The sequence below is a fragment of the Oikopleura dioica genome, chromosome 2, assembly GCF_907165135.1.
Source record: "Oikopleura dioica chromosome 2, OKI2018_I68_1.0, whole genome shotgun sequence".
Lineage (NCBI taxonomy): Eukaryota > Metazoa > Chordata > Appendicularia > Copelata > Oikopleuridae > Oikopleura > Oikopleura dioica.
This window is the reverse complement of record NC_137292.1, coordinates 2,843,281-2,867,020: the sequence shown is the minus strand read 5'-3', so window position 1 is coordinate 2,867,020 and position 23,740 is coordinate 2,843,281. Positions and strand designations below refer to the sequence as shown.

General features: G+C 41.2%; 3 protein-coding genes across 3 annotated transcripts; all 3 read left to right on the top strand.

Annotated features, from left to right (window-relative positions):
• The first annotated feature begins 506 nt into the window (after nt 1-506).
• Nucleotides 507-6,643, top strand: LOC145697632 (uncharacterized). Its single transcript, XM_081774850.1, has 11 exons — nt 507-1,288; nt 3,728-4,391; nt 4,433-4,598; nt 4,639-4,790; nt 4,837-4,928; nt 4,973-5,223; nt 5,269-5,376; nt 5,421-6,100; nt 6,141-6,271; nt 6,311-6,428; nt 6,465-6,643. The coding sequence occupies exons 2-11, from the start codon at nt 4,112-4,114 to the stop codon at nt 6,641-6,643; spliced, it is 2,157 nt and encodes a 718-aa protein (XP_081630976.1). The 5' UTR covers nt 507-1,288; nt 3,728-4,111.
• A 3,151-nt stretch (nt 6,644-9,794) lies between these two features.
• Nucleotides 9,795-15,836, top strand: LOC145697631 (uncharacterized). Its single transcript, XM_081774849.1, has 16 exons — nt 9,795-9,916; nt 11,734-11,802; nt 11,867-11,930; nt 12,128-12,193; nt 12,378-12,478; nt 12,562-12,591; nt 13,103-13,164; nt 13,208-13,374; nt 13,423-13,498; nt 13,555-13,581; nt 13,765-13,886; nt 14,037-14,146; nt 14,619-14,747; nt 14,799-14,898; nt 14,946-15,212; nt 15,253-15,836. The coding sequence occupies exons 1-16, from the start codon at nt 9,887-9,889 to the stop codon at nt 15,834-15,836; spliced, it is 2,004 nt and encodes a 667-aa protein (XP_081630975.1). The 5' UTR covers nt 9,795-9,886.
• LOC145698607 (uncharacterized) lies at nt 15,810-22,657 on the top strand. The gene is made up of 8 exons (XM_081775814.1): nt 15,810-20,132; nt 20,179-20,381; nt 20,422-20,590; nt 20,633-20,664; nt 20,786-21,332; nt 21,408-21,841; nt 22,035-22,386; nt 22,432-22,657. Exons 1-7 carry the CDS (start codon nt 15,845-15,847, stop codon nt 22,287-22,289), a joined length of 5,928 nt encoding a protein of 1,975 aa, XP_081631940.1. The 5' UTR covers nt 15,810-15,844; the 3' UTR covers nt 22,290-22,386; nt 22,432-22,657.
• The last annotated feature ends 1,083 nt before the right edge of the window (nt 22,658-23,740 follow it).

Below are 23,740 nucleotides of genomic sequence, written 5' to 3'. Positions count from 1 at the left end.
AACATGGGAGAGAAATTTTTCTTTATAATTTTTCAAAGAACTCACGAGCCGGGAATAAAATTGAGACGCAAGTATGAAAAACGATTCTATTAAATTAGGAGCTAGGGTATTTTATCAAACGAAAATTAAGATTAATTTCGCGTAAATTCGCGGTTCCGATTAAATCAAGCTTCAAGATATTCTCGAAAATTTCCCTTGAAATTAAATATGCTTGAACTTTTTTGCTTGGGCTTCTAAAGAAAAACTTCCGGACCAGGCGTAAAACAAAATGTTTCATAAGTGACAAGTTTAGTCAAATAAAGCCGCAACGCGTTCCAAGATCATCTTGTCTTTTCGAAATCTGATTTCACGGGGAATCGTGTCGACCTTATTTTTTCGTTTAGAGCATTTTTGTTCATAACGTTTAGGTTGTTTCTAAAAAATCGCTCAAACTCATCATTAAATTTTGATGTAATAAACTGTATTAGATTTAATGAGAATAATTTCATTAGTAATGCATTTTTCCCTTTTTCATATTTGGACAAACAAAACGCCATTCTGCAAATAAGCTCTCCTCATTTTTTCTCATAATGACTTCACTATGCAAATTTGCGATACTTGTAAGCGTCTAAGTACTTGCTGTATGCTCTCTATACTAGACGGTTCTCTTTATCAGCTAGTCGTAGCCTCTGCTATATCTTCAATAAAACACGAAACGGGAGTTTCCGATAAAAGCGTGTATTCCGCACTTTTACTGTGCGTGGACTGATGCAGTGTTCGTAAAAGTGGCAGGGAAGAGCGCGGCGCGAGATCCTAATCAGATCTCTAACCGACTTTCAGCACTAAGACCTCACAGCTCCCCAGATTCTAGAGACGATCGAGAATCTTCGGTTGAAGAGTTGAAGTCGGTGAGATGAGTCATCGTAGAAGAGTAGAAGGGAAAGGTGAAGGGAAAGGCGTCCAATCAGCTCAGCGCGGCGTCGGAATTGCACCAGCGTAGAGACGAAAAGTCGAGAAATGTCGGACGGAGATCGAACCATTTCCGGACAGCGGGAGCCAATCAGAGCGCGAGAAGAAGCAGACTCACACCAGACGAGTTTTCTTTTGGAGAAAACTTCCCTTGTTCTACGAGTACTCTTGCGAGTGTGGTCAACTCGAATCAAGGAAGTTTTTTTCCTGATTCTTCCGCCAAAGACGCTCGGATTTCCGATGAAGGAAGAAAGATCAGCTGACGAAGAAGGTGAATACAAATGATGTCCATGTAGAGAGTCTGCCGCACATCCACGAGGAGCAGAAGTCGTCCAATCAGGTAAATCTTGAACATCATTTTCCACCAAGTCAGTCGAGCGAGGCGTAGTTGAAGTTGACGTTGAAGGGGCGGGAGCGGTTGAATTTCCAGCAGTCGAGAGAGGAAGTGAAGCTGCATTTTGACGCTTCGGATCAGGCAACGAGTCGGGACTCGTCCTCTTCCTCTTTTTTCTAGTAGACATGCCAGAGGTTGACAATTGCTTTTCAGCATCCGGCCTCCCAACCTTTGGTATTTTTGTTAGAGGTTCAGGATACGAACCAGAAGCGCCGACTAGTAGATTTTGAGGCGAATCGGGATCATCGCCACAAATGAGCTCTTGTACTAGAGCCAGGTCGGAGGGAGATTTGAGATGATCATTGCGCGGTGGGACCAAACGCAGATGAGATCGGTGAGCCCAGTCACGAAAGTCGGCTCCGTCGACGATTTTGACGACAGTTTTTGAGGCGATTTCATAAGGGCCTATCCAGTGACAGTTGGAATCTTTGGCTACCTTAGTGACGGGTTGATAGAGATGGACCATATCGCCGTATTTGAGAAGGCGATCACGATGTAGACGCCTATGTTGGCGTTCCAGAGCTAGATCAGCGGAGCGATTGGCGATTTTCGCTAGCTTCGAGAGCATTTGAATCCGCTTGCCATAAGTTTCGGGCGAATCGTAGCGTACATCAGGGTCGTGTAGAGTATCAGGCAATGCGAAGAAAACCACCACTTCGACAATCGTGCGAGCAGCAACATTTGCTCGCTCCCCAGTGGAAACTCGAGCGACGGAACATGTCGTAGATGTGTCGAGTTTAGTGCAGCACAAGCGCTTGCCGGCACAGTTGGGGAATTCGCCATTTGTCGGGGTTCGGACGGGTCTGTAGAACAGGCCAAGCTCGTCAGTAGAACTTCCAGAGACGTCTTCATACTGGACACAAAGAAGGGCGAGTTCATGAAGTTCGCTTCTATTGTGGTAATAAGATGGAAGAACGAGCTCTTTCTGGCTTTGCAAGTAGCTCAGAAGGTCCGAAGTAGAGGTGTTGGGGCCTGGAGCAGGAGGGTTAAGCTGAATTTTGGCAGCTTGAGAGGGTTGAGATCGACGAGCGTCAGCGTAACTATGAAAATCTGCGCTACTGGGGTTGCCAGAGTCGATCAGGAGCGCATTCCATGGATCACGAGCGTACGACTTGATTTTGAGAGCCTGAGTGTAGATTTCTGCTCCAGGACTATCTCGTCGTTGAAAAATGCCTTTGGTACCAGTTCCACCAAATGGGACATTTGCGGCGTGATCGGTGACAGTACTGCTGATGAGTGGCGGCGCGTTGTGGCCGTCTGTCACTAGAATGCGGGTTCCAGCGAATTTTGAATCGCTGAAATTGATGATAGCGCGGGACTCGCCTCGGGCCTTAGTCTCGGAGTTGACGCCAGTGAAAGTGAACTTGGAGCTCTGCAGATGCTTCAAAAGTTCGTCAGGGATGTGCCATTTTGGCAGCCATTTAGGCAAGATAACATCGTCGGCGCCAGTGTCGAACATGCCGTTTTTGACGGTTGAAGAATGTTCGGCGAGAGTGACTGTGAAGTCAGGTCTGGAAGGTTTCGAGAAGGTGAGTTGCGCGGGGAAGTGGAGTTAGAGTTGCGCCGATCTAACTCTCGATCCGAAAAAGCTTGGTCGTTATCAACGGGAGAAGCGGAATCGGTGCCAATAGCGGAGTCATGGACGTCAGCTGAGTCGTCAGAACTCTGGGTCTCGATTGGATCAGTGCGAGAGGCTCCAGGTGAATGTTCGAACTCCAATAAAGCCTTAATTCGGGCCTTTATTAGCTTATGGCGAGTTCTGATCGCTTCTAAAGAGGCTTTGAGTAGCGCAGGGTTGACCGATGCAAGCTTCATAACATAATCCGAGATCTCGGACATGAAGTTGGTCAACATGCTGACGCAGATGCACGAGTTGATACGATCTTCGGAGAGGTTGAGCGCGTAACAGGCGCTGGAAGAAGACATTTTGGCGGGCCAAACTGTCGTTGGAGATTGGGATCGGCGAAATTCACGGTGTTTCGTTGGCGGGATTGATCAAAATCGGCGGCGCGGCATAACGGAATTGGCGGTAAGAGGTTCACAACAAGATATTGTACCTTTACAAGGCGCTCAAGTAACTGGAAATTTCCTTGAGCGGCGCACGTGGCGACTTTTTCACGTGAAGTGTGTGTTCCAGGTAGCCGGCGGCGAAATGAGCAATTCGGGCGCGGTCGGAGACGAGTTCAACGGTGTTCAGGGCGATAAAATGCGGCAGTTACAGTTTCACAACTTTGACTGACCTCGTAAGTGCGCACAGAAGAGTTACTGTGCGGCGCGCGGACGCGACTTGATTCACGAGCTCCAGCGGTTTATCAAACACGGGAACGGCGGAAGATCGCTCGATCGACTTGGCGAGTGGTCACACCAAGTAAATAACACTTCTAGCTTCGCAGCAGGAAGTGCCGGTGATGAGGGCGAACGTGGGTTCGGATGAGTCCAGTGAAGAAAGAAGCTTAGCGTATTGTCACCAGATGTAAGCGTCTAAGTACTGCGTCTGCTCTGAGTACTAGGCGTTCTCTTTATCAGCTAGTCGTAGCCTCTACTGTATCTTCAATAAAACACGAGGAAAGGTAGTTTCCGAAAAAGCGTGTATTCTGCACTTTTACTGTGCGCGGACTGATGCAGTGTTCGTAAAAGTGGCAGGGAAGAGCGCGGCGCGAGATCCTAATCAGATCTCTAACCGACTTTCAGCACTAAGACCTCACAATACTGGTATAAATACCGCATCAAAATAAAAATCTGCATCATTTTCACAGAAAACATCGAAAAATGAGCGTCCAATTGATAAAAAGAGAAGAGGTCGAGCAAGCCGGCAAAACTTCGTCAAGATTTATTCTCAACGAGGAAGCGCTAGAAAATGTCCTCAAAACTGCAAAATCTCAAGATATGCCTCTTGCAGTTGTCTCGATTGTCGGAGCATTTCGCACTGGAAAATCGTTTTTCCAAAGCGTCTTGTTCAAATATCTCGAGAAACTTGAAGCTGGAGAAGATCCTTGGGAGGCAGAAGAGTTTAACATCAATGATTGCTTCAAATATCGCGGCGGAAAAGGTTGTGAACTTGAAAATTTTCAAAAATAATGAAATTTTAAGAGCGCGAGACACAAGGAGTTTACTGCTCTTCCAAAATTTTTACGGTGAAGACGAAGTCTCGAGAGGAAATTGGCATTCTTCTCATCGATACTGAAGGCGCATTTGACCACGAGAACAACATTAACGATAGTGCGATTATATTTTCTCTTTCCACCTTTCTTTCCAGGTAGAGTTCTTCTCATTTACAAACAACTTTTATAAATTAGCCTTCAACTTGCGAATGTGAAAAACCAAATTGATGCGAACGACATTGCAAATCTTCATCTTTTCACCGAAGTTGGACGGCTTGCTATTAAAGACAAAGTGACAACAACGCCATTTCAGAATTTCATTTTTACTATTCGTGATTATTCGCTAGGTAGGCACTGCCTCCTTGTCAACTCCGATTTTAAGAAAATTTTTAGAGGAAAAATTTGGCTTTGAAGAAGGACAAGAAATGCTTAATTCAATCGTTCGAAAACAGAAGAAAGACATTGATTTTTCAGCGTCTTTCGAGGTAAATACTTTTTAAAAATATTTTCTCAGCATTTTCTTTTTTAGAAATTTCAAGCCTTCTGTCTCCCGAGCCCAGGAAAGATGGGAAACTTTGATGGCAACCTGAAAATGCTTGATCCTGATTTCGTTGAAAATATTCAATGTATGATCACTCAAGTCATCGAGGATATTCCAGCAAAACGAAGTCTCTGTAACGAAGAACTGAAAGTTTCAGAGGTTCTTGATTATTTCAAGAGCTATGCAAAAATATTTGAAGACGGTAAAATGCCCGAAGTGAAGACAATCGTAGCAACAAGGTTTTCAATAAAAAATTTATCGGAGAATATACTCAATTATTTTAGCGCGGAAAACGACTTCAAAAGACAACTCGATCAAGCAAAAAAGCATGTGATGAATCTTATCGAAGAATATTCTCAAGAAGATTTTCTCGATTTCCCAGCCATTCAAGGGTAAGTCTCTTGAATATGAAAAGGTTCTGAAACTTTCTTTTCAGACCGCTTTTTGAGAAAAATTCCCAGCGAAAATTCTTTCTTCCGGAAGAATTTGAGGGTCGATTCAGAGCAGAAATCAATGAGTTTTTGATGCAAAAAGTCGACGAGAAACTCAGAGCGATCAAAAAATTTCAAGATGGCGAGCTCGAAAAGGCAGAAGATAAATTCGAAAAGGAGAAGACAAAAGCGGAGAACTTCGAAACTTTGAAAGAGGAGAAAGAAAAGGCACTAGAGCAGGAAAAAACGGCGCATCAGGAAACGAAAGAAAATCTTGAACGTCTTCTTCATGAGCGAAGCACCCGTGTGACAAGCCTTGAACAAACTGTTCAAGAGAAGAACTCACGAATTTCATCCATCGAGTCGAGGGTTTCTAGTCTTGAGAGCACCGTTAGTCAGCGAGACTCGACTATCAGAAATTTGGAAAGCGAAATGTACAATAAAAAGTCGAAGATTCAAAGTCTCGAATACGATGTCAGAAGCAAGAACTCAACGATTTCAAGTCTTCAAAGCGATGTTAAGAGCAAAAACTCAAAGATCAGCAGCCTCGAAAGTTCGGTCAGCTCAAAGGCTTCTAGCGTCAGAAGTTTGGAGAGCAGTCTTTCAAGTGTTAAATCTGACTTGTCATCAGCGAGATCGTTTTCCAGGGTCTTCTTTTCGGATGCCGAAAGTTTGAGGGGCTTAGGTATCTATAAGATATTGAAAATTTTTAATTTCTTTTTTAGGCTTTTACTTTGGGTCGGATGAAGGATCGACGAGAAGTCCGCTCCCAAATGGACAATATAACAATGATCGTTTATCACACTCACTTATAGCTGAAAAAGTTAAAAATGGTCTTCGTCAAATAAATCTAAAAGTAAGTTCTAAAGCCGATAAAAGAATATATTTTTCGAAGTTTCATTGGGAGACGGGCTATGACAAGACAATCAATGGGTTACGAATCAGAGCTCCAAGGAAAGGATCCGCATCATCTGGTGGTTCAACTTGGTATCTCTATATAACAAACAGCAATGGTAATTTTCAATTATTTTCAGTTTTTGACTATTAAGGCTCTTCCAACTTTCGAGCGACTGCAGAAAACATCAATCCAACAACTGGAAGTTCTTCAAGTTTAACTTCCGAAATTTACAGCTCTGGCGGATCTGAGCAAGGTGTTTCAACTCCTAACAGAAATGCTCCTGATGGAGCCAAGGGATATATACGCTGGAATATACAGTTTCTTTTCTAATTTCTTTTTTTTCTGTAATTAAAAATAAACTTAAAATCTTTATAATTTTTGCGATTCTTTATTTCCCCACATGATTACAGCCGGAGTCCAAAATAAGGGACACCAAGATAAGGGACTTTTTGACGAAAAATGCCGAAAATCTTTCGGATTTGTGATTGAAAATACGTAATCGCTTTAGAAGCCGGATTCGTAGAGACAGAAACAGCATTTTCAGCTTCTTCAATAGCAAAAAACTGCTCTAGAAGGTTTTTGTCGAAAATTTCGCTGCGCCCGAAAATTTTCCTTCATGACTAGGGTAAATCACTAATAATTGAGCTTTTTTTTGGGCTTAGTAGGGTAGGCATATAATACCGTTTTAGAAAGCCCAGAAGCTGGGGATTAAAATGACCGTCAGAGCCTGGGCTACAATTCTAGCATAGTCGCTGGCTCTGAAAGGCCACTCCAAGCACTCAAAAATTCAAATGTCCGAAATTGGCCAGATTTTGGGACTTTGGAGTTACCTAAATGGCCTCAGGGTACAAGATCACCCCCCAGTATCAATAGTCAAAATGATCCCCAGCTTCTGGGCTTTCTAAAACGGTATTACATGCCTACCCTACTAAGCCCAAAAAAAAGCTCAATTATTAGTGATTTACCCTATTCATGACCCAATTTAAGGGACTATTTTCGACAATTTTGGGACCAAAAAAAGTCCCTTGTTTTGGACTCCGGCTGTATTCTTGTTGCCTCATCAATCTTGTAGCGTCAGATCCTGGAGGAGCTTATAAAACTGGCTATTTTTCGTCTGGTGATAGGCTTAGACGTGACTACCACTCGCAGCGGGGATCCTTACTTTGATCCTCAAATCTTTCGGTAGCAATATCGAGATCTTGTGACAATCGAAAATGGCTTTTGCAAGGCCAAGAACAAGTGAAAAAATAAGACGGCCGAATTCTCAAAAACGGCCAAAAACCGTGAGTTTTCATTTTTGTCATGATTTTATATGATTCCCTCATTTTTATTGGCAAGGCAAAATTGACTGTATATTCCCTTAATTGACTGAAAAAATGACTGAAAATGGGCGGGCAGTGGGAACAATAAGCGTTGCCAAGTTGCAAAAAGCTTGCAATTGAGCTCATCAAGAAAAAAATGAAAAACAAGGAAGAGGAAGTCATGAAAAAGAAAAAATTCTAGAGATGAAAAGAAGATGACAGAACTTGAAGATCAAGTCCCGATGGGATTGGCAAATCCTGTCGTTTTTCAGCCGACTTTCAGAAAGATGAACAAACAACGTTTTCCGCATGTTCTTTCCAAACTCACTGTAAGTAAAAAAAAAAACAGAAAAAATTTTCTTTATTTTTTGAAAAAAAAGTTTTTCGAATTTAAATTCTTTTCTATTTTCTCAGTAGTACGGGGAGGTCTCAGTAGTTCCAGTCATTCATTGTTTTCGTCCATTTTTCGACAAAAAGAAAAAAACTAAGGAGAAAGCGCTTTTCGTCTTGGTAACGTCTAAGCAAGCTTCTTTTCACTGAAAAATGCTGAAAAACTTATTCATACAACCAATTCCTTACAAAATGGAAAATTGAAAGGAACCAAGTTTTTTGCTGATTCAAGAGATTTTTTGAACTTTACGAAGATTTCTTAGTGGCTAAAAAGGGTTGGTCCACCAAACGACATTGCATTTTCGCATCAAATAAATATTACTTTTTTATTTTGATGAAATAAAAACGACGATGTAAAGAGCAAAATGATCATAATTTATTCCGAACCGATCTCGCTCTTGCAAATTTTATGGCTAGCATATGAAATGCTCAATATCGACAAGCAAATGCGCGCCTTGATCTTCGCGTTCCAGCTTCATTTTTTATTCAGTTTTCTTTCCACAATTTATTTGCTGACAATGATTTTCGATGAAGGTAGAAATCTAAGCCGAAAATGACTAAGCTAAAATGATTTTAAAATCGGAAGTCTTTAATCTTCGGCACAATTTGTGTTTTTAACTGGCAATCTTGGTTTCCAATGACGATTTTTAAAGTGTCAACGTCAAAGTCACTTTAAAGTTGCCATATTAATAGTAACCAAAAACGACACATTCTTTTTTGAACAGTAGTTCTACTGTAAAACTTTTACTATCGAACTTTACCACGACTGTAATTCTGACCGTTCTGAAGGACAAGCCGAATGTTTGAGCAGTACTTTTTGTCTTCGATTTTAAATACTTGCTGATATGTATAAAAAGAGCCGGCAGAAGTCGCAAAAAGTCAAGAATTAAAGATTCATCGAAACTTTGCGCAAATCGCCTGTGGTAGAAAAAAAGAGAGACAGAGCGCATTTAGCAGAAGGGGCTTTTGACTTTCCTCCCTTTTTTTCTCTTTTTCTCCCCGAGGAGGAGTCGCAATCGATTGAAAGCAAGAAAGACCGTTTTCTGACGATAGAAAGAGCAGCTTCTTTTTTTCAACTTTGCGAAGCCTTTTTCGAGAGAAGATCAATTCCAATTCAGATTCAAGGTCAAGGTTTCTGACTCCCGCCAAGGTCAAATCTGCTATTTTTGCAATTGAAATGTTTTCTGAAAAATGTGACAATTCGAGCTTGTTTAATAAGGACTCGGGGGAGCAATTAGGAAACGGCCAAAAGAAAAGACTTGGCACACGGATTATGAGACGGGATAAATGGGTATATGAGGATATGTTTATTGCTTATTTGAATTATCAGCTGATGTTCAAACTTTTAAACAAAAAAAAAAAGAACTCAATTGGTTGAATCGCCCCTCTTTCTTGTTTTCTTGAGCATCTTTGAGGATGTTCTCATTTGAAATTAAAGCCATGGGAGTAAAAAATGGTATTTTTATAATAATTACGAGAAAAAATAATATCGGAGAAAATTTTTTTTATAGAAATATTTTTTTCTGATCTTTTTGCTCGAAAAAAAACAATAAAAAATACGATTAGAAATTATTCCCCTGAAACAACGTCAAAACTGCCCTGCGGCGAGTTAAAACCCGGTGTCATTTCATGTTCCAATTTTCCCATAAAAACAAATCGCTTCTCTTGAAAGGTCAGTTCTGCTCTAAAATCATCATTCCCATCAAGTGCAATTTTGTTGCCCTGGACACCAAATGGATTTGATACGATTTGTCATCAAATATTTGGTGGACCTGACTACAGCGTCTTTAGTTTTTCGAATTTCTAAGTGGTGTACCCTTAAAGAAAAGAGATAATTTCCAATGAAGAAACCTTTATGAAGCCCTAAGGAGCAGAACAAGAGATGACGACGACGCGCTCCCAGCCATTTTATGTGAGTAGACCCTTGAGAAACCGCTTCCTTTCCTGATCCGATGAGATACCCTTAAGCTCATTTCTCTCCCCCTTGACTTTTGTCAGCACCTTGGAAATGTCAAATTCTGACACGAACACGTGTTGTTTGATGCTCTTGTGAGTTTAAGATACAGTAAGGGTGGGGGTCATGTCTATTGATTTACTGTCAGTGGAGGCAGAGTAACGGGACTTTAAGAATTGTCTAGGGGAGATTGTATCCAAGCGATAGGGGAATCTATCGCGTGAGTTTTTCTGTTCTGTTTGGATTTGGTCATTTTCACAGGACTTATTATTTGTGTTACTTTTCAAAAATGAAACAAAAAATCAATAAAGAATCGAGCTCTCGAAACTTCCGACTCAGAGCTTCCCTTCTTTTCTTATTTTGAGTAACCGCAAAAAGCTTAGAAGCTCATGACATATTCTTCGCGAAAATTTCTTCAGAAAACGCTTCAATTGAGTATTCTTCCTTGATTTCAATGGGTAAAAATGAAATTTCCCTTGAAAATTTATGGCAATTTTCTGATAATTGATTTTATTAATTGAAAGATATTCCGATTTTTTTCTTTTTCCAGCATGATTTTTATTGAATTTTCATCAAAAACGAACTGACAGAAAAAAGCGGACCCGTTCAGAACTCAGTTCTCACGTGTTCGTCTCGAGGGAGCTAATTAGGGCGGGTGAATCTGAATTCGTGTTGCTGATCTAGTTGCCATTCGGCTTTAGTGACGATCAAATTGGGCTCCCAAGGGTGCAGCTAGCAGCCAGTTAGAGCTGCCTCACGTGACGCAAGAGCGGAATATATGCACTTGACTCTCTCTGGACCGCTACTTTCAGATCGGATCAATTTCGCATTCAGAATTAAAAAACGGATAATTAGTGGTACATTCAATTTGATTTTTGACGAATCAATTAGATCAAATCTCATATTTTTTGCCCCAAAGTTCAAACGTCAGGGTTAGGGTAATCTAATACGGTTACGAAAAGGGTTGAATTTTTCCAGCGTTAATCAACCAGATGTGATAATTGACGATCATTAGAGTACGCACAAAAAAGACAGATAAATCGATTCTACACTGCATAAATCAATTAGTTTATTACGCGCTGTCACAAATCTGTTCCAAATTATCATGTCAATAATTCAAAGCTATCAAAATGCTGGTTTGTTCCTCAGAAATTTTTCTTTATAAAATCGTCAAAAAATATTCCATCCTGATTTTATTGAGTTATTATTACAAAAAAAAATTCTGGAAATCATTATTTTCTCACTTAATCAGTATAAATTATCCACTGAGTGCAAATAACGCTGATATTTATGTATTATTCTATCATTTATCGAAAAAAATGATCCAGAAAACACTCCCGGGGTTTCTGGATTCCCACGGGTTAGGCCGGCGCTGCCGGCAGCTTCGACTTTGGCAGCACAAGCCAGGTGCCAAATTTGAGCACGCGCCCTCCGGCGGTTTTCGTCCCCTCTTCGCTTGCAACCGAGATCGTCTTTGAATTGAGCCGGCAACTTTTTGTCTCCATTTTTATACGTTATATTTCCGCCGTTACCAAGAGAAATTCTTCTTTTGCACTTTTCATTTTTATTAATACAGCAATCGCCTAGTTACAGTTGGAAATTACAGTCTCGTAAAGATCGGAACTTGAAAAAGAGCTTTTCAAGTTGAAAAGAAAAAGATATTTTGACCCCGGAAGACTCGATTGAAAGCCTTTTTTGGCGCTTTTTGAAATTCTGAGGATAAAAAAAGGGTTTATTTTTCCAACTCAAGCAAGAAAATAACCATGCCTTCTAAGATGGAACCGCCCCGCGCGGCCAAAACGATCACAGTCTTCGTCAATGGCGACCCTCATCATTCTGGAAAGGAACTGGTTCAACAATAAAACTACCGGAATCGGAGTCGAGTTTTGTGGGAACCAGACATGAAAGAAATTCATTGTAAATACAAAGAGAACCCCAACTTTTGACTCGTTACTTGGCGATGTCACCACAGGTGAGAGTTCTTACTTTTTCAAGTGTTGCCAAAAAAGTTTTCTTCCTTGATTTCAACAAATTTATAATTGAACAGATCGAGAAGCCGCTAGCGGCTTCGAGCTCAAAAAAAGCGAAGCCGCGGAAAGATCGGTGTCGATTTAATTAAACCGTTATCATTTTCGTCATTTTCATTATCATTATTTATAATTTTTTTAGGAGTAAATGCGCCATTTGGTGCCGTCCGAAATCTATACACTCCTGTGGGCGGCACACGCGTACTAGGAATGGGTTAAAAAAGAGAATCGCTACATCGAATTACCGAGGCCATATGGCGTATGGTAGACAAAAATCAGTCGATACCATATGCTTCTATCAAATCGCCTCTAAATCATATGCTAATTAAGGCCTAACCTTATTTGGCTGCTGATTACGAAATATCAGTGGGCCGATATTTAACCCGTGAAAGATCTGGAAGCTTTAGGGAGTGGCAAGCAATATGTCGCTGGTGGCATCAAAAAGTTTAAAAAAGTGGAATATGGCCGGACTCCCCGCCGAGCAAAATCACAGGTTCCGCCCATTGTCAGTCAAAAAGGGGCTTCTACTGTCAATTTTCGGCCCTGTATTTCAGTGTCTCAACTTCTTTTGTTAAGGATCCGCGCTCTTATCGTCACCGAGAAGAGGTAAGTCAAGTTTCTTTGTTTTTAAGAAGGGTCGTTCTGAAACTCACTTTCCCTGCGAAAAACTATTCCGCGAAATCTAACAGAAAAATCTTAAAAATATGAAAATCAGGCCCTTGTTTTTGCCCCTTCCCGCCATAATCCAAAAAATGGTTCGAGAGAAGGCCGGTTGCTTTTCGTATAAATCCTCTTCGGGAGGAAACAAAGAAAATGCAAAACCGGATAATGAGAAGACAAAAAAAGGAGCAAAAGTAAATTCGGAAAAGGTTTGAGAAGAAAAAAAATAAAAAAATTTTTTTGTTCGAAGGTTTTTATAATTTGATTTTCCTTGAATAAAAATAGTCATGATTTTTTGGCTGTTTACTCATTTGGTACAGTAATAATCAAGCCGGCGTCAACGTGGTATAAAGCAATTCGAGAATAGTAAATGAGGAAAGCGTTTTTCACCTTGATCCCCTGGGAGATTTAATAAATTTATCAACCCGGCCATTTCTCACGCGTGCATGCTTTTCAGAAGTCGATTCCGGCCACAAGCAGATTCCAGAATATTAATGATCAACACATGAAAAACATCACGTAAGAAAAGCATTCCCCTGGCAATTTCTTTCTCTAATTCTAGTGTGTACGCAAATGGCAATCCTCGAGTAAATTTCCGCTTTCTACTCAAATCCCCGCGATCCCAAAAGCTCGATTATATCCTCGACGATGTGGCCGTCAAAATTTCGGCCAAGACGGGCTACGCTATCCGAAATCTTTTTGCCATGTCGGGCGAGAAAATAACCGACGGTAAAGCCTTATCTTGATTTCATCTCTTTCAGCGACTATCAATTTTAGCCGCACAAATTCGCGATGGAGAAAGTTACGTTGCCGCTGGAGTTGAAAAATTCAAGCGAGCGGCATATGGAATGAGGTGAGTTTCGGCTCAAATCCGAGAAAAAACATCATTTGTGAAACCTTTTTTATTAGTGAAATGTCTGTTCAAGGCGACCAACTGTAAGATGCTTTTGTAATGATGATTTTTGAGCTTAACCTTACACGGCAAAATGACCACATTTTTGGCACCTTCATGAGAGAGAGTCAAAAAAGGTCATTTTCACCGTTGAGAGGGACAAAATTTCCACGCATAGATTTCTGCTGCACAAATCACTTGACTCTGAACGTAAAATATTTTTGTAGCTCCGCCACTTCTCAAGAACGACCTGGTCGCGTGAGAAGCCGCCCGCTCAAGCCACTCAAAGCGCCTGTCAAAAGCCAGAAGGAAACGAAAGAAATTTCGGGTCTCAAGAAACCAACAAAAGGTGAGAAAGCTACGGTGTTTCTGTCAAGTGCTTCAGGCTGTTTTACATGCGTTTTCATGACGTTGGAATTTTTCCAAGTGTTCTGAAATTCCTTCTGAATTCAAATAATGAAAAAAGTAAGATACACTAACTTTTAACTTATCATTTCAGTTCAACGCAAAGAAGCCCTCCCCCCAATCGCCGTCGCGCCGGTCCAAAAAGAGCCCAGCGATGTCGTCCCCGACGCTCCCGACATAAAAACGGACCTTCCCATTGATCAGGTTTTTTATCTCCTCGTTGTTTTCCTACTAGCGTACTCTGGTGTCCATGAACTCACAAATATTTCACAAACGAAAGCGTTGTCTCATTTTATAACTTGTTTCTCAGTTGTCTTTAGCTCATCGTGGTTGGCCGGGGAGCACGGCTTCATCATAGGGTACAGTTGATTAACTGGTCTTTTTTGTACAGTTAGATCCTTTTTCTTCAAGAAAAGGATCAATATATCATGAAATCGGGGCTACAGAGGGCCTTAAGAAGGCCCCTATCATTTTTTGCTTTGAGCCAATCAGAAGCCAGAAATTTTCGTCTGAACCAATCAAAAAAGTCTTGTCCCAGAAGCCAAGATATTTCATGAGTGAAAAAATCAAAAGAGGGTATTGATGTTTTCCATCGTTTTAACTCATGTTGTCAATGTTGTCAATATTCGACGTCGTCAATTGCCAGTAACCAAATTCAACCGCCATTTCCAACTAGCATTCCCTCCCAACGCACGTGTCCGAGTTCGCTGCTAATGCTTCTGACTTTATCGCCTCCGAATCGACGGAAACGCCCGATGTTGTTTATTCTGCTCCGCCTGGTCCTCTCTTTGTTCAAGATATCGAGGTAGATTACCGTCGAGAAATCTGATAAGGGAGTCTAATGAATTCAATTTAGGACGAGGAAGAGCTGGATGATGCGACTGCGAATCAAACAACGACGATCATATCATCTCGAAGCGCTCCTGATGGTATGGAATTTGTACTTATTAACCCCGGTAAGATCCCTTCTTTTTCCTCTTTTTTTTTGACAAAAGTCATTCAGAAGACATCCCCACTGTAGAATCCACCCCCGAAGTACCCGCGTGCGAAGAATCCCAGTCCAGACCAAGCTCCAAAGACGCAAAAGTTCATTTCGGCGATTCTCCAGAAGCAATCAAGCGCCCCGAATCAAATCAAGAGGGCGAAGAGGCCGATCAAACTGTCGCCGAGCAGTCTGATAATGAGATTAAACAAGAAAATCTCATTTCAACTAATGAGCTTACCGGCGAAGAGACTATTGCTGAGGAGCAAATTGCTGAATCGCGAAAAGGTAAGCCTAACTTTCATTCACAATTCTTACCCTTCACTAGAAATCGAACAAATTGTCCACGAAGAAATAACGTCAAATACAGTAACAAGCGAAACAGCCGTCGAGGAAGCAACAACTGTCACGAGTGCTGCACCCGTTCCGGAAACCCCTCCGACGCCGAAAATCGAATCGCCATTGGTGGAAAACCAACACGTCAAGAAATGGATAGACGAAGAAGCCGTTTTGGCTGAGTATGGAATCGTAGAATGCGAAGAAGAACTTTCCGGAGCGCAGATTCTTCCTCCTCCTTCTACGGCATCTACTCATGAATCAACCAAAGAACTTGAGACTGCTCCTCTAGAAACTGGTTCCGATGAGCAAACAGAGGTCGAAGAGGAAGAAGCCAAGGAAGAACTTCAAAATACTCTGATTGAGGACGAAGATGTTGAAGCTTCAGTTGGAGAAGTGTCAGCTGAACTTGATGACATCAAAAAGGAAGTTGAAGTTGTTGTTGACCGAACAGAGCAAGTGAGTAATGATGTAGGAAGGGATATTCATCTAGCCAGAATTCTAACAGTAGCTCATTCATTCATTCTCTCATTTACTTCATTTAGAAATTTTACTTTGTTATTGTTTTCATCTTAATTTTATTTATGAGTAAAATCAATATTTTATTTGTTTTTTTTTTCGCGAAGGCTAAAAAGCGATTTCTTTGTCTATATTATTTCGTGGCGCAATTATATTCCTGTGAAGACCTCCTCTCGAACGTAATCGATCAAGTGCAAGAACTGGAAACATCTGCCGCTGACGAGCCTGAATCGGAAATGACCACTTCAGTAGACGTCATGAAAGACATCGAATACGTTAGCCGAACTGACAGTCCATCGACAGAAGGCCCAGACGACGATGAAATCGACGAAAGAACGCTGAATGATATCGATGGAAGCGTCGAAAATCCAGCTCCAATTATGCATGTCGAAGTCAACCCAGTTTTTGACTCGTCTGAAGTTAATGAAGATGATGAGAAGCGAGTCGATGAGTCGGATTTTGTTGTCGAAAAAGCTGTCGGAGAAGATATGCTCTGTCGCCTGAGCAGTTCTTCGACAGAAGGACCTGATGAAGATTTCTCGCTTATCGACGACGTATCCGAAGACAATATTTTGGATGAAACAAGAGAAGCTGCTCCTGAAAATCAACAACAAGATTTCGAAATGACGCCATCAGAGCGCGAATCAGAGGCCGTAGAAGTCATCATTGAGGATGGACCCGTTCAAAGGCCTGAAATTGTCGAGCAAAAAAGCAATGAAGATCTCCCTCAAAATGATGATGAAAACGCTCAAGAAAGCTTTGAGGTTCTGAATTTCGAGGAAAAATCTGACTTTACCGCCATTGCCGATGAAGAAAACGAAGAACTTGTTATCCGCGAAAATGATATAAAAACTGATACTGGAGCGCAGGAGAAAATCATCGATTCAGAAGATAAAGAGATCGAAGAGGAATCGAAAGAAGCTATCATTAGCGAAAATATTGATGTCGAGAACGCTGACGTGATCATCTCTGAGGAAACTATTGCTGAAGAAGAAACAAAGGAAGCTTTCGTCAGCGAAAATATCGATTCTGGTGAGAATGATACTCTTATCTCGAAAGAGCCTATTGATGCCAAGACTGATGAAGCCGTCATTATTGAAAACAACCAAGTCGACGAAATGGATCAAGACGAAGCCGTCGATCTTGACGTCATCTCTGCTGATCCGATTGTGAACGAGTCAATAGCTGATGATATTTGCGAAGCAGATAAAAGCATCGTCGTTGAGAACGAGCTAGAACATGTCGATAACGAAATTGATGGCCAAGAAAACGCCGAGTCTGAGATCGGAAAGGCGGTTGAATCATCCAATATTGATGTGGAAGAAAGTCCTGAAATCGAAGTTGAAAAGATCGCTGATGAAATTCAAGAGGAGGGCACTATCAACAGAAACACGAAAGATATCGTAAGCAATGAAGAAATCGATACTACTGACGAAGTTGTCGTCTCCAGTGAAGTCGAAGAGTCTGATCAAGTCATCGTTCCTCATCCAGCCATTACGGAGTCACAGACGCCAATCGACATTGATTCACCTGATATTGTGACCGAAATCGACATCACTCAAGCAAACAATGTTGAACCACAAGAGACTACCCTAGAAGCTGTTCCGGAGGATTCTATCATCGAAGATCTTATTGAGAAGAAAAACGATGATGGCGAAATTGTAGCCGAGAAAGAGGACGATATTCAACTTGCATCGGAAACAATCCAATCCGACGTTAATTCAGACATTCTTGCTGAACAAGATTACAGTCCCGAGGAAGAAACTCAAGAAAAAGAATTGTCTGTCCAAGAATCTCATCAAGAAAGTCACATTCAAGATGAACCGGAAGAAGAACCAGCATCTGAAAAATTCGATCTAATTTCAGCGTTGATCTCTACCGAGCCAGAAACAACTCAGAATGAACATCAAGCCGAGGAACTGAAGATTCAAGAGCCAGAAGAGACTCTTTCAAAAGAGAATGTTCAAGAAACTGTTGAAGATCAGACTCTTCTTTCCGGAAAGACAAGTCATGAAGACATAATTTTCGAAGATACTCCCTCGGGACCTAAGATTGTTGATTCCGAGATTCCATCAATTTCTGAGCTTGAAATTCCAAATGAAGAAGAGATCTCCCACTTGCTCTCAAGCTCTTCAAGAATCACTCTTCCTTCAGAAGAAACTCTCGATCGACGAACTGATGAGCTCATTGCCGACGATTTGTCCTGTGAGCAAGTTACATTTGCCTCGATCGACACGAATTCTGAAGATTTCATCATGTCGCAGTCAGAAAGTACGACCACTGGTCTTTCAACCATCGCGGAATCATTCGAATCTCGAATGGACTCATCCTTGACTCCAAATCAAGCTTCTGTCACTGATGATCAATCAATGGAAGTTCTTGAGGCTGTTCAAATAATTGCTCAAGATGCCAAACTTCCTCTATTTCAACCAGAGCTCGACTCAGCCATTGGCAGCACAACAGAAGACCCAAATATCATCACCGACCTGAAAAATCTAGAAGTCGTTGATGTTTCTGGACGAGAAACATCAGCTGATTCTGAAATAACAAGCGAAAATCTTGCTGCTGAAACTGAAGTCTCGCAAAATGAACAAAAAACTGAGAATACGGAAGGACCAGAAACTGTTCAGGAAGATGTGAAAATTGAAAATCTATCCAAAAGGGAAGAAATCGTTGAACAAGAACAGCTCGGAAATGATGTTAATAATCAGCAGAACGATCTCGAAACTGACCTTGAGGTTGCTTCTTCAACTAAAATATCGGAGGAAAGTGGAAAAACTCCAGAAACTCAGGAAATCATGCTCGTGGAAAAGATTCAAAAAGAAACCATGCCTGAATCTGAAGCAATCACTCATGAAAACGATAATATCGAGGAAACAGCTTCAACTACTGAAGAACCGCCACTCCAGGAAGAAGAGGAAACTCTTATTGCTGCAAAGGTCGATATTGTCGTCGAAGAAACCATCGAGGACGAAGCCATTGTCGAGCCAGTCCAGCAATTTACAACTTCAACGACAGAAGCACTTATTTCCAAGCTAGAAAACGTTGAACAAAACACCATTATTCTTGATGAAAGAAAATCGCTTGCAGAGGAAAAGATCAAAGTCGCCGATAAAGAACGTGTTGAAAATGATTCAGAAGATCAAATCCAATCTGATGATCAAGTTGTGGAAGATGAACTGCGAACCGAAGAGCCTGATCAACCCCTAGAAATTAATGATGCGAAGATTTCTGATTCTGAGGTCGAGGAAAAAGTCAAGCACCTTGTCGAAGAAACAGTCGAAAAAGTTTGCACTGTCGCTGAACCAACTCAAGATGGTCCTCCTGAAGCTAAAGAAATTGAGGAGAAAGAAATTATCGCCGAGAAAATTTTGGAGACGACGGTTGAGCGTGATCTTGATTTGGACTCGCTTGAGGGCAATGCTTCTGAGATCAAAGACGAAACTGTTGATGAAGTGTCAGACCTACCTCTGGAATCAGAAAGAGAAACTTCTCAGGCTGTAACTGAGTTGCTGAATCAAGAAACGGAAACTCTTGAACCACAATGTGGGGAAGAAGGACTCGTGATTGCTCATGAATCAAAAGAAGAAGTTTTAGATGCTGAGAAAGTCATTATTGCTGAAAAAATCGATGATTGTAAAGAAGTTCCTCAAGAAATTTCCGATGAGCAGAAGATAACAGATGAAGTTGATATCATCGAAAGTCAAAATATTACAGCTATAAACGACGCGGAAGAGTCTGAAAATATCGACCAAGAAAGTCTAACTAAGGTCTTTTGCGATAATGATGAAAAAATCCTTGATAAATCAGCACAATCTCAAGATTTTGATGACGAGAAAGAAGGTGCCGACGAAGTTATGACTGAAGTCCTAGACACGAATCCAGAAGAAGAAGCGAAAGTAAACCAGACAGCAGTCGTCGAACTTCCGACAGAAAAAATGCCAGAGCTCGAATCATCTGATCACTTCGTTGCAGAAGTCTCGGACGGTTCCGAACCATCAGCTGTTACCCTAACAGAATCAGAAAACGACCAGACAGTCATCATTGCCGAGCCTGTTCGAGAAATTGCAGAGCCAACTATTCAACCCCTACAAATTTCCAACAGCGAGCAAGACCTGAGTCAGGATGCGAGCGACTTGAGCGAAATCAATTGCTTCAAAAATCCAATGTTGACTTCGAGTTCAATCGAAGATGATCTTTCTTCCGAGGCCGTGGCTAATATCATCATGGAGAGTCAGCGCAAAATGGAAGAAAACAAAGTCGTCGAGGAAAATGACGATGAATTCTTCAGCGTTGAGTCGACAACGATCATGGATAATAATGATTCGCCCGATGTTGAACCTGAATATGAAGGTAACGCTCTCTTTTTCATTTGCAAATTTACAAAAAATATTTCTAGAGCCTCTTTCTGTTCCCGAAGAAACCGGCTACAGAAAAAGTTCATGTCAACTTCAACGAGTTCCTGTCCTCGTTTCCAGTCGATCAGTTGACACTGGTCTTCAAGAAAATCTCCAAGACGAAGATGATCTGGATGACAACAACATCATGAATACCATTCTTGAAGATGCCATGACCAAGAGCGAACCAATCGTCCAAGTTTCCGTAAGCAGTTTCATTTTGAAATATTCTTTACTTTCTCAAGGCAACACAAGAGTCGACAGAAACGGTCGAAAAAACATCAACCTCCGTGGAAATCGAGAAAAGCGCTAATGCCGCTACCGCCACTTCTGAATCGATCGCCTCGATAACTGAGTCAGAGTCTCTCGAAAAAGTCCGATCGGATAAGCTAGTTCTCGAAGATGAAGCTCCAGGTTCATTTTCTTAAAAACCTTCATTTTGACGAAAATCTTTAGAAAATATCCAAACTGAATTTGCTTTGGAACAGGTTTATAACTAAATGTCCTGACTAAAATCAGTGCTCATTTTTTGACAAAATGTTTTGTGAAATATTTTTGATGTTCGTGGAGTGAACTCATCGTTTTCCCAACTAACAATTCATTTTGTAGCAAGTTACTGAAGAAGTCAAGGAGGAAATTGCAGAGCTCAGGAGCTCGAGCTTCGCTCCTCAAGAAGAAGAAGAGAAGCAAGAGGAAGAAATCGTCGACGAGGTGAAAGTTGATGAAAGCGCCGATGTTGACAAATTCGTCGGAGAACTCGTCAGCGAAGCCGTTCAGAAAGCAAAAGACGAAGATCAAGAGAAAAATGAAGAAGTCATCGAAAAAACCGAAGACGCTGAGTCATCAGAACCAACTCAAGTCGAAGAAACTTCCGCTGAAACCAAGCAAAAAACTGTGGACGAGCCAGTGGACGAAATCAACGAGGACAATAAGGAAACTGAGCCAGAAATTTCTGAAGAAAAGGCGGAAGAGATTCCAGTTCTTGAGGAGAAAATTGACCCGGAAGATCAGATTGAAATCGTCTCGTCCTCGGCGGAAATCGACGATCGCAAGGTTGACGATGAAAAAGTAGAAGAAGGAAAGGTCGAAGAAGTCGGTGAGGAAAAAGACGATGGAGAGGACAACTTAGAAGAAATCAAAGAAATTGAAACTAAAGGTTGGTTGAAAAAAAAACATATTCTTTTTTTTTTGCAAACAATTTTTCTTTTTTTTTGAATACAATTATCTTAAGAATTCCCGGAAATCGAGACCGCGATCTCTGATGTCCAAGAATCGCAAGACAACTCTGCCCGAAAATCACCATCTCCCGCCCCCGAAGAACAAAAAGAAGCCTCGATTCCCGAGCCAAAGGAGGATTCTCCCGAGATTCCTCTGACAGTCATTCCAGACCCAGAAGAAAAAGCCGCGATCGAGGAAGCCGTCAAAGCTCTTTCTAGACCTTCTGAAGAATCGGAGCCAGCTCAGGTGGAGGACGAAGAGGTGGATGAGATTCTGGAAGAAACCGATTTGGTCAAACAGGCGATCAGCAGCGCGGTCGACGCGATCAACAGCGAACCAGCTTCTTCGACTGAGAAAGAGAAGGTTGAACAGAATGATGAGGAGCCGAAGGGTGAGGAAAGCTATCAAGGAAGTGATCCGAAGGAGCTTGAAGACGCGATCATCAAGGTAAGAATTTCGGGTACAAATACGAGTTTAGTGCTAGTATAAATTAAAATCTCATATTAATTGATAAAGAATATGACAGAACTAACGATGTTTGTGAAACTTAGATTATCAAATCAATTTTTTAAAGTATTTAAACTATATAAAACTCTTCATCACTGCTCTGTTATGGTTTTGTTTTAAAAATTCTCTTCAGGAGAGCATAAAAGAAGGAGTCGCAGCTCTGAACAAAACCGACGATTCCGGCGCAGCAGGCCTCTCGGAAACCTCCGCTGAAAACGTGGAAGTAGTCGAGCCAAGTGAAGTTGAACTCCCCGCTTCGGAAGTTGAAGAATCGAAAGAACAAACTATCGACGAGAAAAAGGACGAAACGTCACTTTTGAAAGACGAAGGCATCAGTGATCATTTCACGAGCGAAAAAGCAGCAGCGGCGCCATCTGGCGAACATTGAACAAAGCACGACCAGCTTGCCGCTTCAACGGTTAAACTATTTCTTTCGCCGTAGGATTATTACTTGTGCCTTGCCAACCAATCACGACTTCATACCGGTAAGTTTCAATGAGCAGAACAGCCCTAATCGAAGGCTTTTTTAGATAGCCCGGAAAATATTTATCACAACTCGCAAAACAACTCAAGCTGCTTCCTGATTGCTCAAAAAATGAAAAACAAAAAATATTCTTTCTTTTTGCCGTTGTCTCAATTCTCGTGAAGCTGGTGTTCTTAACTCTTTTCACTCCTTTTCTGATAATTAAAAATCCCTCTTTTTTATATTCTTTTGTTAATAAAGCACCTTTCATTTTTTAAAATAAAGTAACCAAAACTGAAGAAACTTCTTGTCTCTTTTATTATTTAAAAGAATAAATCATCAAAGAGCATAGCAGCAGCGATGAGAAGAGCTTTGTGTTCCACATTTAGAGTACTAAAGGAGACAAGTAAGACATTCATGCATAATTTGGCTACTTTTAGATAGGCTTGTACCTTGGAAGTTTTAAGTGTAGATTGTCGAATTTAGAAATTGTTCCAATGCCGAATTTTTCCATGGAGAGAATTGGGAAGCTCAGGCGGCTAAAATGATGAGAATGAGAGTTCAAATTTAGGTTTTACTTGTGGCAGGGAAAACTAAGGACAGGCCCACGAATTCGACAGACAGGTGCTCCTTGGGCATCTTGGACTTCGAAGGCTTTTCTTGTTCAGGAAAAAGTTTTCAATAGATGACAAGTGTTTTAAATAACCAGAACTTATAGATTACCCTGATCGTACAAACAAAAATTGTGATATTTAATTGGCGTCGTTCATCTACAAAATAAAAAAAAATATATTTTGCTTTTGTAATATCTTTTTATGGTTTCCTGGAAAAAGATTCTGTGATAATCTAATCTTATAAGTACCCCGGTATAACCCCGGAAGAAAACTAAGCTGATCGACAAACGAGACCTGGAAGAAAAACTTTGCACAACTGTTGAATCTTTCCAACAATAACGCCATTCGACCTTATGATCACAAAGCGTCGACAAAGACAAACTGCGCAGCAGTGGCAACTCGCGCTCCATTCAATTTCTTTCTCAAAATTATTCAACAATCTCATTGACATTCGGTGGATAATTTTGAACCCTGTCAATATTGCACGAGCCATCCATATTGTAAAGATCTATTGTAAAACCTCTTCCGTGAATGAGGTTCGGGATTATTTGGACTTTTCGCATGATGAAGAGGATTTCGTTTTCCTGGTTCTTCAGAGCAGCAATCTTAATGACACCCTTATTCTCTCGTCTCAAAAATGACTCGTACCTTTGAATGCGATAAATGATCTGGGTTAAAGACCTCTCCTCTAAGACACAAAGGAACATCAAGAATCGCTGGATCTTCGAACCACTCCAAATGGCTTCAAAATGAACTCTTCTA

Coding starts and splice junctions, on each gene's coding strand:
- LOC145698607 (XM_081775814.1), top strand. CDS start 15,845: ATGAGTAAAATCAATATTTTATTTGTTTTTTTTTTCGCGAAGGCTAAA. Junction 20,133..20,178: donor TGTTGAACCTGAATATGAAG/GTAACGCTCTCT, acceptor AAATATTTCTAG/AGCCTCTTTCTGTTCCCGAA. Junction 20,665..20,785: donor CTGAATTTGCTTTGGAACAG/GTTTATAACTAA, acceptor TTCATTTTGTAG/CAAGTTACTGAAGAAGTCAA.
- LOC145697632 (XM_081774850.1), top strand. CDS start 4,112: ATGAGCGTCCAATTGATAAAAAGAGAAGAGGTCGAGCAAGCCGGCAAA. Junction 5,224..5,268: donor AAGACAATCGTAGCAACAAG/GTTTTCAATAAA, acceptor CAATTATTTTAG/CGCGGAAAACGACTTCAAAA. Junction 6,429..6,464: donor CTATATAACAAACAGCAATG/GTAATTTTCAAT, acceptor TTGACTATTAAG/GCTCTTCCAACTTTCGAGCG.
- LOC145697631 (XM_081774849.1), top strand. CDS start 9,887: ATGACGACGACGCGCTCCCAGCCATTTTAT. Junction 14,899..14,945: donor ATTTGTACTTATTAACCCCG/GTAAGATCCCTT, acceptor AAAGTCATTCAG/AAGACATCCCCACTGTAGAA. Junction 15,213..15,252: donor AATTGCTGAATCGCGAAAAG/GTAAGCCTAACT, acceptor ACCCTTCACTAG/AAATCGAACAAATTGTCCAC.